We start from the raw sequence: 14,530 nt of genomic DNA on the forward strand, positions 1-14,530 counted from the left end.
CCTCGCCACTCTGGGGGAAACTGGCTGTTCCCAGAGGGAAATCGCAGACAGCTAATATAAATATTATATATAATCTTCAACTTCATCACTAAGGCTTGTTTGGATATAATATTTAGTTCTGTTAAATCTTATCATATAGGTCTGGTATATCGAAGCTGTCCCTGAGTGCCATAATGCCTGCTGTTTTGGACGTATTATTAATATAGGTAGTCTATATATCAGGTTTCCCTACGCTGCGAGAACAGGCCGAAATTATAATTCAATTTGCAGCAATTCCAGAGCGTCTGAAAAGTTTTTTGCTTTTTCCCCGCCAGTCGTCATTATTTGGCGTAACGAAAGAATAACTGCATCAGCATTCATGAGGTGCTTTTCATTGACTATTTATGGTTAAAGATGGACATGTACAGGGCGGGATAAGAGGCTGATTCACATACGCACACTTGTGGGCAATGTGTGATTTATTAAGGGAATATTGCTTACAGATGTGCGTACAGACGGGTTTTTTTTGGCGCCAATTTTGGCATTTGGCTGTATGTACACTTTTAGTAAGGATCCTAAGCACAGTTTTATAAATGAGTCCCCTGGACACTGTAGCTTTACGGATATGTTACTGAAACAGATGTGTGTGTTTAATGACAGAGGAATTAGATCAGGCTCACAATAGTTAATATTAATTCATTACTAGTTTGGGTATTTTCATGGGATTGGTTAACAATAAAAAAGTAAAGATTATTGCCTTATTCTTATCATTTAAAACCAATAGCTAAAAGTATACAGTAAGAAAAAATGGCCAATAATTTACAGTGTGAATGAGTCTGCCCGGGTGTTTTCTGTCACTCTGATGAACTGGCTGCATTGTAAACCTTGGTGAGTTTTAGTGTTCCAGATGCATTTTCACTCTTGACAAGAATAACGTTTTGTGGAATACACTGAACTCTTTGGGAAACAAATTGTCAAATATGGAAACACTCACCTTCATTGGCGAAGTGTGGGGACTCCTCAGCAAAGACCTCCCCTGCTCCCACCTGGGTGAGCGCTGACAGATAGAACTTATAGCGGGTAGATCGGTCCGGCAGTCGCAGGGTGAACTCTGTCACATTAGGAGAGAAAGTCTCCAGCTTGGGATGACCCACCCTGGAGCCATTGACTGTGAACACAGAAAAATGACAGAAAAGGACTGATGGGTTGGCTTGCTATCAGAATTATTCCCAAATCATCTGATGAGGGAGTCTGACTCTGCAGCAGAGTGATAGCCAGTGTACTATGAGCTTTCTTCTCACACTTATTTCTTTTGACCGACAACATCCATTTATTACCCAAACATTATTATTACCAAATACTTCCTGGTTCCCCTTTGACCTACTTTATATACTGCAGTTGTGAGCATACAGTATGTGCAGTATTTTCACAATGCAGTGGCTGATTACAACGTACATTTTGAGTGCATTCACCTTCATTGTCACTTCTAAATAAGAGGTTCAGATAACAGGGTTAAACTGGTTTGGTTCAAGCCTCTCTGATTGTTAGTCCATTCACTTCAGCTGCCCTATTATGTCTTTGTTGTAAAATACAATTTACACAAATAAAGACTACAAAACAAATACTCTTATACAGGGCTGCCAACTTTCAGTTTCGTTTGTAGTAAGATAGTAAAATGACTTCAGATTTGACAAGGTCATAGTTATTCTGACGAGGACTCCTTTGAAAATTACAGTAAGCCTTTTAAGGAATTATTTTAATGACAGTTCAAAAATGAGAAAGTTATGAACGTTTTTATGTAATTTGAGCTGACTTCCCCTTTAATGTTTAAAATACTGTAAAGTAAAATGTTTAAATTTGACATGGTCACAATCGGGGTCATTCTGAACATGACTCCATTAAAAAAGCTCCACAAACCTCTGGAGGAAAACATTTATTTAAAAATGTTTAAAATGAGTTTAAAAATGAAGACATTTTCAATGTGTTACAATATCATTTGAGCTGACTTTCCCTTTGATTAATGTTTAGTGAAACAAGTTTAAATTGTATATGGTGGTCATTTCCAAGTACCGATACCGTAACAGCACAAATACACGTGCATCAAAATCCAAACGGTGTTTTGCGTAAAAGTGTTGATTGTGTGAGTCTCACAGTCAATGCAAGATATTTGGCAGCCCTGCTTATAAAGGTTATACTGTTTAGCAAATCATCACTAAGTAAGGTTAGAAGTCTGAAGGATGGAATGTTTGTACGTATGTGTGAATACTTGACGTTTGAAGAATCAGAGCAGCTCACCTGTTTGGTACTTGAGCTGGTATCCAATCAGAATGCCGTTGGGCTCTAGAGGTTTGTCCCATTCTAGGTGGATGGTGTCAAAACTTCTCCGGTTAATCCGGAAGAACTTCGGAGCATCTGGCACTACAAACACACACAGACACACAGACACAGATACACACACACACACACACACACACACACAGACACAGACACACACACACACACACAAAGAGAGGAAACAAGAGACGGGTCAGGAGACAGAGGAGATAAGAAACTAACGCTGCCCAAGCTACTCTAGCTCCATAGACATCCAGTAGTGCCAAAATATCGCGCAACATGTTCGGTTAATGCTTTTTCTCTACAAGACATTATGATCTCAAAAGCAAATGTAACCCTAGTCACCCCTTGTCTTGTGAATACAGGCTGCTGCCATCTGGCCGCAGGTATATGGTACCGAGGTGTAAGACAAAGAGATTGAAGAGCTCATTTGTCCCTGTTACCATTTGTCTCATTAATACATTGATGTAATTTGTCCTGTTGAAATATGGAATAGGAATGCATGTTGTGTTGTGTATGAACTGCTGTCTCTTATTCTCTGTTGGCTGTAGAAAGAATTGCCCCATTTAAAGTGTGTCCTGTAGTTTCAGTTAAAATAAGTGTTAAATAGATAGTGTTTGCTTGATTGACAGGCTTTTGGGCCTTTTGGATTTCCTGGCTTCAGTAACGACATGACAAAGATGGCAGCAAGCAGTACACCCGCAAACTGGAGTCAAAATGCCCATTTAGACATTTGTGTGCTGTCATGGTTCTGCATATTAAAAAGTGTGTCTGTGAGAACACTTTTGTGAAACTACATGAGATGTTATGTCAGCCTCTCTTGGTGTAGTGTTTTTCTTAGCTGCGGGGTCCGACTCCTCACCTCCCTCCTTGGTGGTGATTTCCACTGTGTTGCTGCGGGGGCCCTCATAGAGGTTGTTGGCCACAACCATGAACATCTTGTATTTAGAGTAGGGCACCAGGTCGCCCAGGATGCCAGACGGCTCGGCCATGATGCTGTAGAAACCCTTGGTCTTCTTCTCCTTACTGACCACCAGAGTCGGAACCAGACTGGACTCGCGCCAGTAGTACAACTGGTAGGTAGAAGGAGAAGGAAAGGCGTTATTTGAGCCGAAGTTCAATCAAGGAGGGTGAGATTAAACCAGAGAAATTGTTAGAAACTAAGAAAAAGGGTCTATTTTTAGGTTCATTATCATAAGAAAATACAGCCAGCCTCACTCTGTACTCCTTGAACTCTCCAGAGACAGAGCTCAGGTCCACGGGCTTCCAGTGTATGTTCGCCTTGGTGCTGTCAACCTTTGACACCCGCAGGTCAGAGGGAGCGTCGGTGGGCTCTAAACACAGGGAAAGGAACACAGTATGTGTAAAAGGTTCACTTCTGTTTATGCAGGAAGACTAAGAACAGATTCCCTCATTGGTGCTCTTGTTGCTTTGCAGTCAATTGCACTAATGACTTTTAAATCAAAGTGCAAAGATTCATTGATGACATAGTGTCAGCCACACAACATATCTACCAGCTTTAGTCCAAAAATTTATGTTAGTATTAGCTTTTTACAAACGAATATCCAGCGTGTATCTACTTACTGTCCTCTCCAGAGTATCCAATGACCACATTAGACTCAGGTCCTTGTCCAAACTCATTCCTGGCCTGGATCTTAATCTCATAAGGCACATAGGTTTCTGTGTTGTGGACAACATGTTTGGACCCCACCGTGGTCACATTACTCCACTCCTCTCCCAAATCGTTCCGTCTCCACAACACGTTGTAGTGCAGGTTTGGGCCATTTCTCTCCAGATCAAGCAGAGGCTGGAGAAAACAAAATGAATGCACACTGACTGACAGTTTGTTTTGTGTTTTGCTTTTTCAAACACCCAATGAGCCAAGAGACAACACCTGTTCTTCTCACTTACAAAATATTAAAAATTCTTTCTTCATGCTACTTGATTTTATTGTCACAGTCCAATCCATGACCATGATAAAGACTACATGCATTCATTGCCATTATTTACAATAAATGGCATAACAGGCACTGAATTCCGCAGGAGTCTTCCAAGTTGTAATCTCCCGCCTTGTACATGTCTTACCTCCCAGGTGATCTCCATATTGTCTTTCTTGGATCCCCATCCTCGTAGACCTCTGGGAATGGCATCTGGGGCTTTTTTTAACATAACAGAATTCACTTAGGTTGAACAAAATCAACTCCAACAAACCCCATGTCTCAGAACCCTAAAGCTGACTGGCCAGTAGGCTTAATCTCTGTAGTACTTTTACCTTTGAGCAAGGTGCTTAAAAACTACACATCCAGCCCAGGGGACACACTCATAGGGTTTAGCATTTCTTCTTTATTCCTATTTTGTTTTTTTAACAAAAATAAGTGTTTATTTTAAGATAAGAAGATAAGATATGCCTGTATTGATCCCCAGGTGCTGCAACAGCACAAGTAAAGAAATGTAAACTAGTAAAAACTATAGATAGGCAATTAAACTAAACATCATTAGCCAACAATGTCGCAAGAAAAGTGACTGGTTAGCAGCAAAGTCAGTAAGTAATATGATACCATAAACTATAACAGCATACACCAGAATAGTATATAATATAATGAAGTAATTCTGTATTAATATAGAAATGTAATAAACACACACACACAATATATATATATATATATATATATATATATATATATATATATATATATATATATATATATATATATATGATAAAGTATAGTATGAGCATTGTATAGTATAGTATAATACATAACATACATATTTAGAGTAATTCATTCATTTTCTAAAGAGACTGCAATATTAGAGCACAGTAACTGGCTTTTTATTTCACATTACAGTTTTGTAGAGTTTTTTTTCTGCTTTCATTTATAAGGTCCTGCTGTCAGGACACTTTAAAATTTTCATACAAAATGTAAGTAGGGCATCGGGACCTGAAGTCATCATGTTCATGTAAAGTACATGATGAATCATATTTCTCTATATTTGTATATCTGTATCCGTGTCTCTGTGTCCCAACAGGCAGCGGCAGATGGTCACCTACCAAGAGCCTGGGTCTGTCCAAGGTTTCTACCTGTAAAAACGAAGTATTTCCTCGCCACTCGAGGTTTCTGCCTGAAAGGACGTTATTCCTCGCCACTGTTGCACCAAATGCCTGCTCGTGGGAAATTGTTGGTGTCTTCAAACACACATAACGCTATGATTGTGATTGTGATGTGTGTGGTGCTCCTCACCCGCTCCGCTGGTCTTGTACCGCGGCGAGGGGCGGCTGGGCTGACTCGGGCCCACTGAGTTGATGGCGATGACCCTGAACTGGTAGTTAACGAAGGGGGCGAGCTGCAGGATGACAGAGTTGAGGTCTCCGAGGTAAGTGGACAGGTCCTGCCACCTGCCCGGCTCATAGCGATCCTCCTCGAACTGGACCAGGTATTCTGCAGAGAGAAGGCAGAGCTAGGCCTGTAACAATTATTACATAATTGTCAAATTTTTCTTAAACCTACATTGTGTTAATTTTTTAGTTCATTCTTAGCAAAAAAAACGTTGTTCTTTCACAAATATGTGCTCATTCATGTGTAATTACTTCCACCAACTAATCAAAGTATTCTCGTAAGTGTAGAATCTGCCATTTAGAATCATTCAGAATACATACTAGGAAGTAGCTCGAATGTAGCGCCTCCATCTTTAAAATGCATTAGTCAAAGAGGGACATACCTCCGCCTTTCGCGCTTTTAAACTCAGTGGCACCGTCACGAATGTCAGGGAGGGGGAAGAATAACAGAGTCGCCAAGAAAGTTAAAAAGAGAATTAAAACGACAACGCGACAGGCAATTGGAGACCAATACCAATTGGAGTGGCTAGAACAGCTGCGTGTAAACAATGGAGATACTAAGAGCTAATTTCGGGTTTGGCCACCGTAGGATTTGAAATGTGCTCGGAATGGGAAGGGCTAGAAAGTAATATTCAGTTGGTTGTCATATACAATTTCACCACTAGATGGGAGAAATTCTTACACAATGTAGCTTTAAATAATCACGGTTTCTTTGTTTAACCGCAATGAATTGCTAAAATTAGCTAAGGTCCCAAAAGGTATGGCTGTTGACTGGTAATTGTTGATTTTGTTTAGATATACCAAACTGTAATTATATAAGTGATTATTTTATTATTATTTCAACTGGCTGCTGTTGTTGTTGTTGTTGGAACATTACCCAATACACGTTCACAGCAGCAAAAATGACAGTTAGAAAAATGTGTTATGATAGTAGAGAGGCTATGTTTACTTCATAGGTGTATTTGTGTTTTTACATTATCTGGGTCACATGACAGTAATCGATTACCAAAAGATATATCCTTGAATTCATTTAAAACTTTAATTTGTTTCAAAAAGTAATACATAAATAAATCTTTTAAAATTTGAGCGAAAGAGACAATTATAGTGTTAATCGTAATTATTTCTGAGACAATTAATTGTACAGCTAAATTTTTAATTGTTACAGCTCAGAGCACTTCTTGTTGGCGCATTGGAAGTCTATAGAGTATGTGGTGCTGGTCCTGAAGCGTTTTCTTGGATCTCCCACTATTGTTGCTTCACATGTTCTCGTATTATGTCATTTCATATCCTCTAAGTTTAATGAGCCTGTAACATTAATTTTACAAGCCTTCATATAAATACAGATTATAATTATAATTTTTTTTAAGTAACAGGCCCCATGTTTCTCAGATGGATTATAATTGTGGCCTATCATTTCTCCAGTAATGAGTATTTCTATTTCAGCATCCCCCATTATCATTTCTATCATGAGCTTGGTGACCTGAGACAAACTCTACCACGTCACCTTTTAGCTTTCCTTTACTTACACAATCAATTTCAGGACACTGCGAGATAAAAGCTGCAACGCTTGTAAGTACACAAATCAGGCTCAGGCTATGCTTGTGAAGACAAATTAAGAGAAATATGATAATGTAATACACTCCCTTCCAGGATGTCCAGGAACAGTGCAATTGCAGGTAAATGAGGAGTGTGTGTATACTGACGCGTGATTGGGCTCCTGTGATCATTTCCGGGGATCCAGGTGAGGCGAACGCTGCGGGCTGCAGCTTCTGACAGATCCAGTTCAATGGGAGGGTCTGGACGGTCTGCAGAGAAAAAGGGAACAACTGGACCTTACACAGGGAAGAACACATGCAGGACACACACATACACACCACCATAGGCATGCTGCAAAACACTACTCATAGGGCACATTGTCATCTATTCTCGTACTCTCTCAATTAATCTTAATTGAAGATAAACCACTGATTTTGTTATAACATCCAAAAGCACCTCCAAATCTCCTCCCAGGAAATTATAAATACATGACCCAGTGAAATGAGGGAAAATGAGACAAACTACTCTCTGCCTCCCATCACGTCAAAAAGCGCTTTGTCAGGTGCCTTCTACGTTTGTTACGGACACAAAAAGTCTCCTTTAGCGTCATATTTAGATGCGCTTGGTTGGGACTCTTGGCATCAGTTTTTGACGCTCTGGGTTGAGACGTACGTTTAACTGACACACTGGACAAGAACAGGATAGTTAGGTTTAGGAAAAGATTGTGGGTGGGGTTACAAAATGTATGTTTCAGTGCCATGAACCCCGGTCTCTTGGGTGAAAGGCCTGTGTTGTTTGATCCATCCACCACCCCAACCCCTCCTTATGCAGATTTTCAGTCTTTCATACTACTCTCTACTGTTGTCTCTCTAATTACTACATCATCTTACAGCGCCGCAGTCGAGCTGCTGCTTTGACCGGTACGTTCTATACAGACGTTAAAGGGTGATTTTTGCATCGTTATCTGACGCTGAGAGCCACTGACCAAGCGTCAGTATTTGACGAGTTGGGAATGAGAATGTTGGGTTGACAATGACTCATAACATCAACAAACAACTTGGAATGAGTGGAAATATGGTTCCAACTGGATATTATGAGCAATCAGGACAAACATGTACTTACCATGACATTAAATGGTTTGACAGGATGGATTGTGGTGCATGCATATATTAATCAATTCTGTATTTAAAACAGTCTCTCCTCTCAAACACACATGGAGAAAAATGATATTTGGCACATAATAAAACAATATCCATTATAACAGTGTTTTAATATGAATATTAAAATAGAGCAGAGGCACAAGTTCAGATAATAACAAATAATAAGAAGAAGAAGAAAAAAAGGACAGGAAAGAAAAGAAACCAAAGATTTCCACCCGAGCCGTGTGTTACCTGGAGGCAAGGCACTAGACACTGAGGGGTGGAGGGAGGCTTCATCTGTGGGCGGGGTCAAGGACCAGGAAGTGGGTATAAAGGTTAGAGTTTGCAGGTTAGTCTACAGCCACTCGGCAGCAAGGGAGCACAATGGTTAAGATGTAATTTAGTACACGTTGTCATTATTTACAATGAATTAATATGAGTTAGCTTCACTCAGCTCCAGTTTGAGACAATCATGCAATCATCAGATTTACATTTGAGACTTTTGCGCTGACGATTAGATGTAAGACACAGATGTACAGTAACCCAGGTCTTTTTTTCATTTAAAAAAACAAAAAGTAGACTCAGTAAGTTAATAAACAAAAAAGGTGTGTCTCTGTTTCTTAGTCTCGCATTGCCAGACCTTCCTCCACAGCGCTGCGGAGGAAGGTCTGGCTAGTCCACACAACATTCCAGGATAGGAGAAAAACGGGCTCTGGTTTATTGGCATTTCTTTAAACCAATCACAATCGTCTTTGGTGGCGCTAAGTGCTGGACAGAGCCACAGTGCCGCTGCAAAATAGCCTCGGGAAGGAACTTGTTTTGGTGGAATGTGTACGTTCAAAAGTTGTTTTAGTTGTGCCACAGAAAACTCAGATTGGACAGATAGTCTAGCTAGCTGTCTGGATTTACCCTGCAGAGATCTGAGAAGCAGTTAACCATAGTCCTCATAAATCCACCAGAGTTTAGAATTACAACACAAAGAAAGCAGAAGGTAAACTGACATCTGGGCGAAATGAGAGACATCCGGCAGAATTTTCGGCGGAACCTGAACAATCCCGGAAAGGAAACATCGTCAATATAGACTACTGTTTCTTGAGCTAAATTATTCTGGATCAGCAAAAGTAAATTTCCAGGATAATTGCCTGGCATCCTTCCACTCTCTGTGTGTTGCCATTCTCAAACTTCGAGCTAGCAAGCTACATGCTGAAAAAGGCAAGTTTTGAAGAAAATTTGGATCGCGCAACAAGGCAGGCCTGATTGGTAACTATTTTGCAGAGCCACCGTAGCTTAAAGGCACCCGAGACTAAACCTAAACTAAATGTAGTGCTTAGCAGAGGAAATACTTCAAGGATTACAAACACCTTCTAAAAATGTCAACATCTGTTGAATGACGGCTACATTTGTATTCTTAACAAATAACAGTGGCTTACCCCTGCGACGTCATTAATAAAAAAGTCTCAAATGCCAAAACAATGATCACAAACTGAGTCTACAGTATAGCACTTCCTACACAGCACTATAGTATCTCCATACGCTGCATGCAAACTGTTGAATCAGTGGGAGTAAGTAGAGTTACAGTAAAGCTAAGCTAGGTCAGTATTTCAGTTAACTGTACAATAAAACATGCATGATTTCCATTTGATGAAAAAGAGCTGAAAAATAGCACAGTGTTAAGAAAGACTGAAGACATTTACAGTACATATCTAAAGAAGAGGAAAATATAAAACACCAACAACAAAAATATGAGCATTCTGCTTTGTGTGTGTGTGTGTGTGTGTGTGTGTGTGTGTGTGTGTGTGTGTGTGTGTGTGTGTGTGTGTGTGTGTGTGTGTGTGTGTGTGTGTGTGTGTGTGTGTGTATGTACTGTATGTGTGTGTGTGTGTGTGTTTGTGTGTGTGTGTCAAAATGGGAAACAATGTAATGTTTAAAAAACTGTGACATTTGTGTTCAGAGAAATTCTTCATCCAATTCTGTATATTCAATCTAAATGTGTAGTTTGCTCCAGCACGGTTCTGTATGTGAGTGTACCTAACACAGTGAGGCGGGCTGAGGCTGAGTCCTGGTCTATCTCCGATTTAACAGTACAAGTGTACGTTCCCTCATCGCCCTCATTCACATTGGGGATGGTTAGCGACTCCTCGTCTTTCTTCAGTCTGGGAGTCAAACAGAGAGAGGATTGGTTGTTATACATCAATTTTTAAAGTTTATATTTTATCTCTTTAGGAGCTGACATCTCTATAAAATGAGAATTAAATTCAACATTCAATTCTTAAGTGTGATTTGTTATTGTCTGATCCGTTTCAGCTCTATTTCCACTCTAAGACAGGATATGTTCCTGTTGTGTGCCATAACTTTAGAGTTGACTGATTACACGATTGCTTTAAACATCAATTCCTTATCTGCTCATTATTTGTTTAGTTTTTTGGCAACATGTTTGCCCCATATTTACCCTGCCATATATAAGAGATACGATAAGATAAGCCTTTATTATCTCCTATAGGAGAAATTTGTCTTGGGCAGTCGAGAGAACAAAAATGGCGACGCGTTGCACACAATAAACATACAGTAAACATGCATAAAACATAAGCATACATTATCTCATCCAAATGCGTTCAAATGCGTTCGATAAACCTCACACAAGACCCCCCTACAATCCCCCACACTCACAGAAGAAAGGGAACTCACTACAATATATTGAACTTAATTCTACCCAGATTGCACTATTAAATCATGCTGTGATCAATAACTTATGTATTGCACAATGCCCAATTGCAGAATTGCACAATACCACATCAAATAAAAAATATTGCACCAGTGCCCTACCAGATATTGCACATCCTACAGACATGTTTTTTTTTACTGTTGTTAAAATGACAACTTTGCTTGGATTGGTTTATTTTTTCTCTGTCAAAACACGGACGTGCTAATTGGTGTTTTGACTTTACAGATGCAGGATAGGAGCATCCGAGATGTTTTAGGGTCAGTGTAGGTGCTGTTACCTCCATCCCAGGTAGAGGGGCTTGTCGTCCTTGGTCCAGGCCACAGTGATGGGCAGGCTGGGATCAGACTTCACCTTACAGTCAAAGTGAGCCTTGGAGCCCCTGATGACTGACTGGTGCTCTGGGGCTCGGACGATACGAGTCGGCTCTGAGTTGGAGTGAGGTTGAAGATGAGCACACACACGCACATACTACATGAACTTGCACATTCAAATGCATCCAGGAAAATCAGTGAAAGGCGTGTGATGTTGTAGGGTTGTATGGAACACCCTCTTTGCCAAAACACTCACTTCACACCAATATACTTCCATATAACTTCAAGGGAACATAAACATCTGTTGTACCACCACAGCTCCTAAAATCTTTCTTTTTCTGTTGAAGTAAGTGAACAAAATCTACCAGGGGGAGATCATTTTACTTTCAGCGCAATGTCCTAAAAATGACGTCCATTCACAACTCTTTTGTATTAGCGAATCGGTTTTGAAGCGATTGTAATAGAATCTGTGTTAAAGTCGTGTGCTTTGTACATATGTGGAAAAAGTGAAAGTAATCTTGGCTGCAGATTCTTTTAAAACACATTTAATTTAGAGGTGCTTTTTGAACCGAAGTATTTCTACTTGCAGTTTGACTCAACAAGATGGAATGAAAAATGAAAAGTTATCTCACTGCCTTGGCAGATTAGTTCACCTGTTTGAAATGTTTTCTGTTCAGTGTTAGCTTGAATGCTGGGCTGGGAATATTGTTGCGGTGTGTGCTGTTTGAATACAAATGTAACTGTTACAGAAGATGAGGCAATTTAATTAAAAGGCACAAGAGATTGGAATATCCAACAGCGCAGGGTGTTTTGGCACAGGGAAAGGAAACTATTTTTTTAGTTCACATATTTCATCTTGCACACACTATTCTGACATTCAGTGGGAATCCATGTAAGAAGTCATAAACCCCTGTTTGTGCTGTTTGTTGCACAATGATGTAAGCAACCTCTCATATTGTAGTTGCAAGATTATATACTTTAGTTTTCAAGTTCCCTGTGAGTTTGGATGCAGAGTCTGAAGAGCATGCCCCGTATAAGTCTGAGTGCAGCAGTGCAATGTCTGACCTTTGACCTCCAGGCGGACCTGGTTCTCGGCCGAGCCCAGGATGCTGTTGGCCACACAGGTGTAGGTGCCCTCGTCCTCTGCTCGCGCCCGTTTGATCTCTAGGGTGCCATTGATGTAAACACGGTAATGACCACCATCCAGCCCACTGCCCTGTCCGTTCTTAAACCTAGACATAGAAAACACCAAACAATATGAACTACAAATTCAATAATAAAGTATAGGTTTAAGAATTAAGTGGCTAGCCCAAGAACATATGGATGTGGGTTTTCAAAGGATGATGCAAAAAAGTTATTTTTTGCATTTAAAGCTATAGTGTGTAGTTTCTGTCGCCCCCATGAGGAATTCTAATAAATGACAACACCACTGGCACAAGCCTTCCGTAATCGCGCACCACCCCCAACTCTCCATCACACAGTTGCTAGTGATGGACAGTTTAGGTAATAATTTAATTTAACTCTTCCACATTAAAGCTATAGTGCGTAGTTTCTGTCTCCCCCATGAGGAGGGTAATGACAACAACACTGTCGGCGCGTCCACATGATTGATACAAGCCTTCCGTGATCGCCCACCACCTCCACCCCTCCTCCACGGAGTTGCTAGTAGCCAAGGAGGGCACGGAGGATTAAAAAAACATGATGGACTCTTCAGAAGAGGTAATTATCTTCACTCAAGTTGCTGCGTGCGAAAGATGGCGGACGACACAATCTTCTGAACATTGCCATACTGAGAGATACAGAGAATGTATTGTGAAGCTGATATTCTTAATTAACTTTGTAACAACTCATTTGGCAATGGCTTGAATGTAACAAACATTCATTAATATCAAAAAGTTACGCACTAAAGCTTTAAGTAAACAAAACAAAAAATTCAAAAAACTCAAAAAAGCTCACCAGCGTAAATCCGGCAGGGGGGAACCGAAGAAAGGACATTCCAGGAAGGTGCGGTTGTTCTCGATGACTTTAATCAGCTGGTTTTTAGGGCCCAGCATCCTCGGAGGCATGTCTGCAAAGAGAGGGACGGTGGATTTCAACTTTACCACTCCATCATTTACAAGAGTATTTTACATTTATGTAGTGATGTGATGTGGTTTCAATCTTTTAGCAAAAATTCCATTTTCACAGCAGACATTTTGAAAAAAAAGCATGGTTCAAGTCCCCGCAAAGGACCAGGTACAGCAAGCCATGTTGGGTGATAATTAGCCATGTCGGTGAAACTCAAACAGCTACATAGAATGCCATCACTCATTTTATTATTTCCACCTGTGGTTATCCTACTGTGACATGTTTAAATATCTTCTTTGAAAAGGGCTTATTAAATTAGATTTTATTTGTAATCTATTGAAAACTTTAAACGTAAAATAAGTAAAAATACAGTTGACTAGCAGTTTATTCACACAAAAGGAAGATAATTTAGGATAAGCATGTTTGCTTTCTTATCAAGAGTAATAAATAACATCACATATTAGTATTCATCTGCTAAGATTCAGACAGGTCCAGGATGTGTAGCTTCTGTCAAAAAAAGTATACTGTATATATAGTCATATTTTAACAGAGATGTCAGGGCTGTACAGATGAAGACTGAGGCAAGAGCTTAGGCATACAGAAAGACACTTTCAGCCACTGTTTGTTACTGCTCTGTTAAAATCCCCCCCACCCCTCCCTCTGTGTCTTACCGAGGACGCTGACGAAGGCATTGGCCAGCAGATAGCCGTGCTGGTTGGAGGCGTTGCACTGGTACACAGCACTGCTTCCCATCTGCACCGAGCGAAAGATGATGGTGTCACCTAGCACCTGTCTGCTCGGGTTCTGGGGAGAGCCCGAAGGGGCGAAAAAATAAGATGTTAAGAGAGACTTACAAAATACATTGTCAACAGATGGAGGCATTATTTTAATAATAAAATAATAAAATTTTGGATGAGATTTTGTTTTAATTTGATGAGAAAAGCAGGTTTACCCCTCAATCTATATAGCATATAGCCTATTTGAAATATAATCACATACATAAACATTATTATTAGTTTATCAAATTATCAAACTTCTACTTTTTTCTGTGAGGCTTGTTAGTATGAGCGTTCCAAGTCAGATTAACCAAACTCTCTTGACTGTACAT

The 14,530-nt window shown here is 40.1% G+C and overlaps 1 protein-coding gene across 32 annotated transcripts in view; it reads right to left on the reverse strand.

Moving 5' to 3' along the window:
- nfasca (neurofascin homolog (chicken) a) overlaps window positions 1–14,530 on the reverse strand; it is a 175,224-nt gene that overhangs the window by 32,300 nt on the left and 128,394 nt on the right. For 25 of the 32 annotated variants that reach the window (XR_005639058.1, XM_039798985.1, XM_039798983.1 and 22 more), the window contains 14 exons: window positions 14,094–14,237; window positions 13,312–13,423; window positions 12,421–12,587; window positions 11,322–11,469; window positions 10,351–10,475; window positions 8,575–8,619; window positions 7,351–7,452; window positions 5,553–5,750; window positions 4,399–4,469; window positions 3,898–4,120; window positions 3,532–3,647; window positions 3,176–3,386; window positions 2,275–2,397; window positions 974–1,147 (listed from right to left, as the gene is read on the reverse strand). Coding sequence is in view for 31 of the 32 variants with exons in the window: in XM_039798985.1 (XP_039654919.1) it covers window positions 974–1,147; window positions 2,275–2,397; window positions 3,176–3,386; window positions 3,532–3,647; window positions 3,898–4,120; window positions 4,399–4,469; window positions 5,553–5,750; window positions 7,351–7,452; window positions 8,575–8,619; window positions 10,351–10,475; window positions 11,322–11,469; window positions 12,421–12,587; window positions 13,312–13,423; window positions 14,094–14,237 (1,959 nt within the window). In the remaining variant the exon portion in view is untranslated. The remainder of the gene's footprint in view (window positions 1–973; window positions 1,148–2,274; window positions 2,398–3,175; window positions 3,387–3,531; window positions 3,648–3,897; window positions 4,121–4,398; window positions 4,470–5,552; window positions 5,751–7,350; window positions 7,453–8,574; window positions 8,620–10,350; window positions 10,476–11,321; window positions 11,470–12,420; window positions 12,588–13,311; window positions 13,424–14,093; window positions 14,238–14,530) is intronic. The other 7 variants (XM_039798999.1, XM_039798993.1, XM_039799011.1 and 4 more) reach the window with 1 other exon arrangement.

This window comes from Perca fluviatilis, chromosome 4 (genome assembly GCF_010015445.1).
Source record: "Perca fluviatilis chromosome 4, GENO_Pfluv_1.0, whole genome shotgun sequence".
Classification (NCBI taxonomy): domain Eukaryota; kingdom Metazoa; phylum Chordata; class Actinopteri; order Perciformes; family Percidae; genus Perca; species Perca fluviatilis.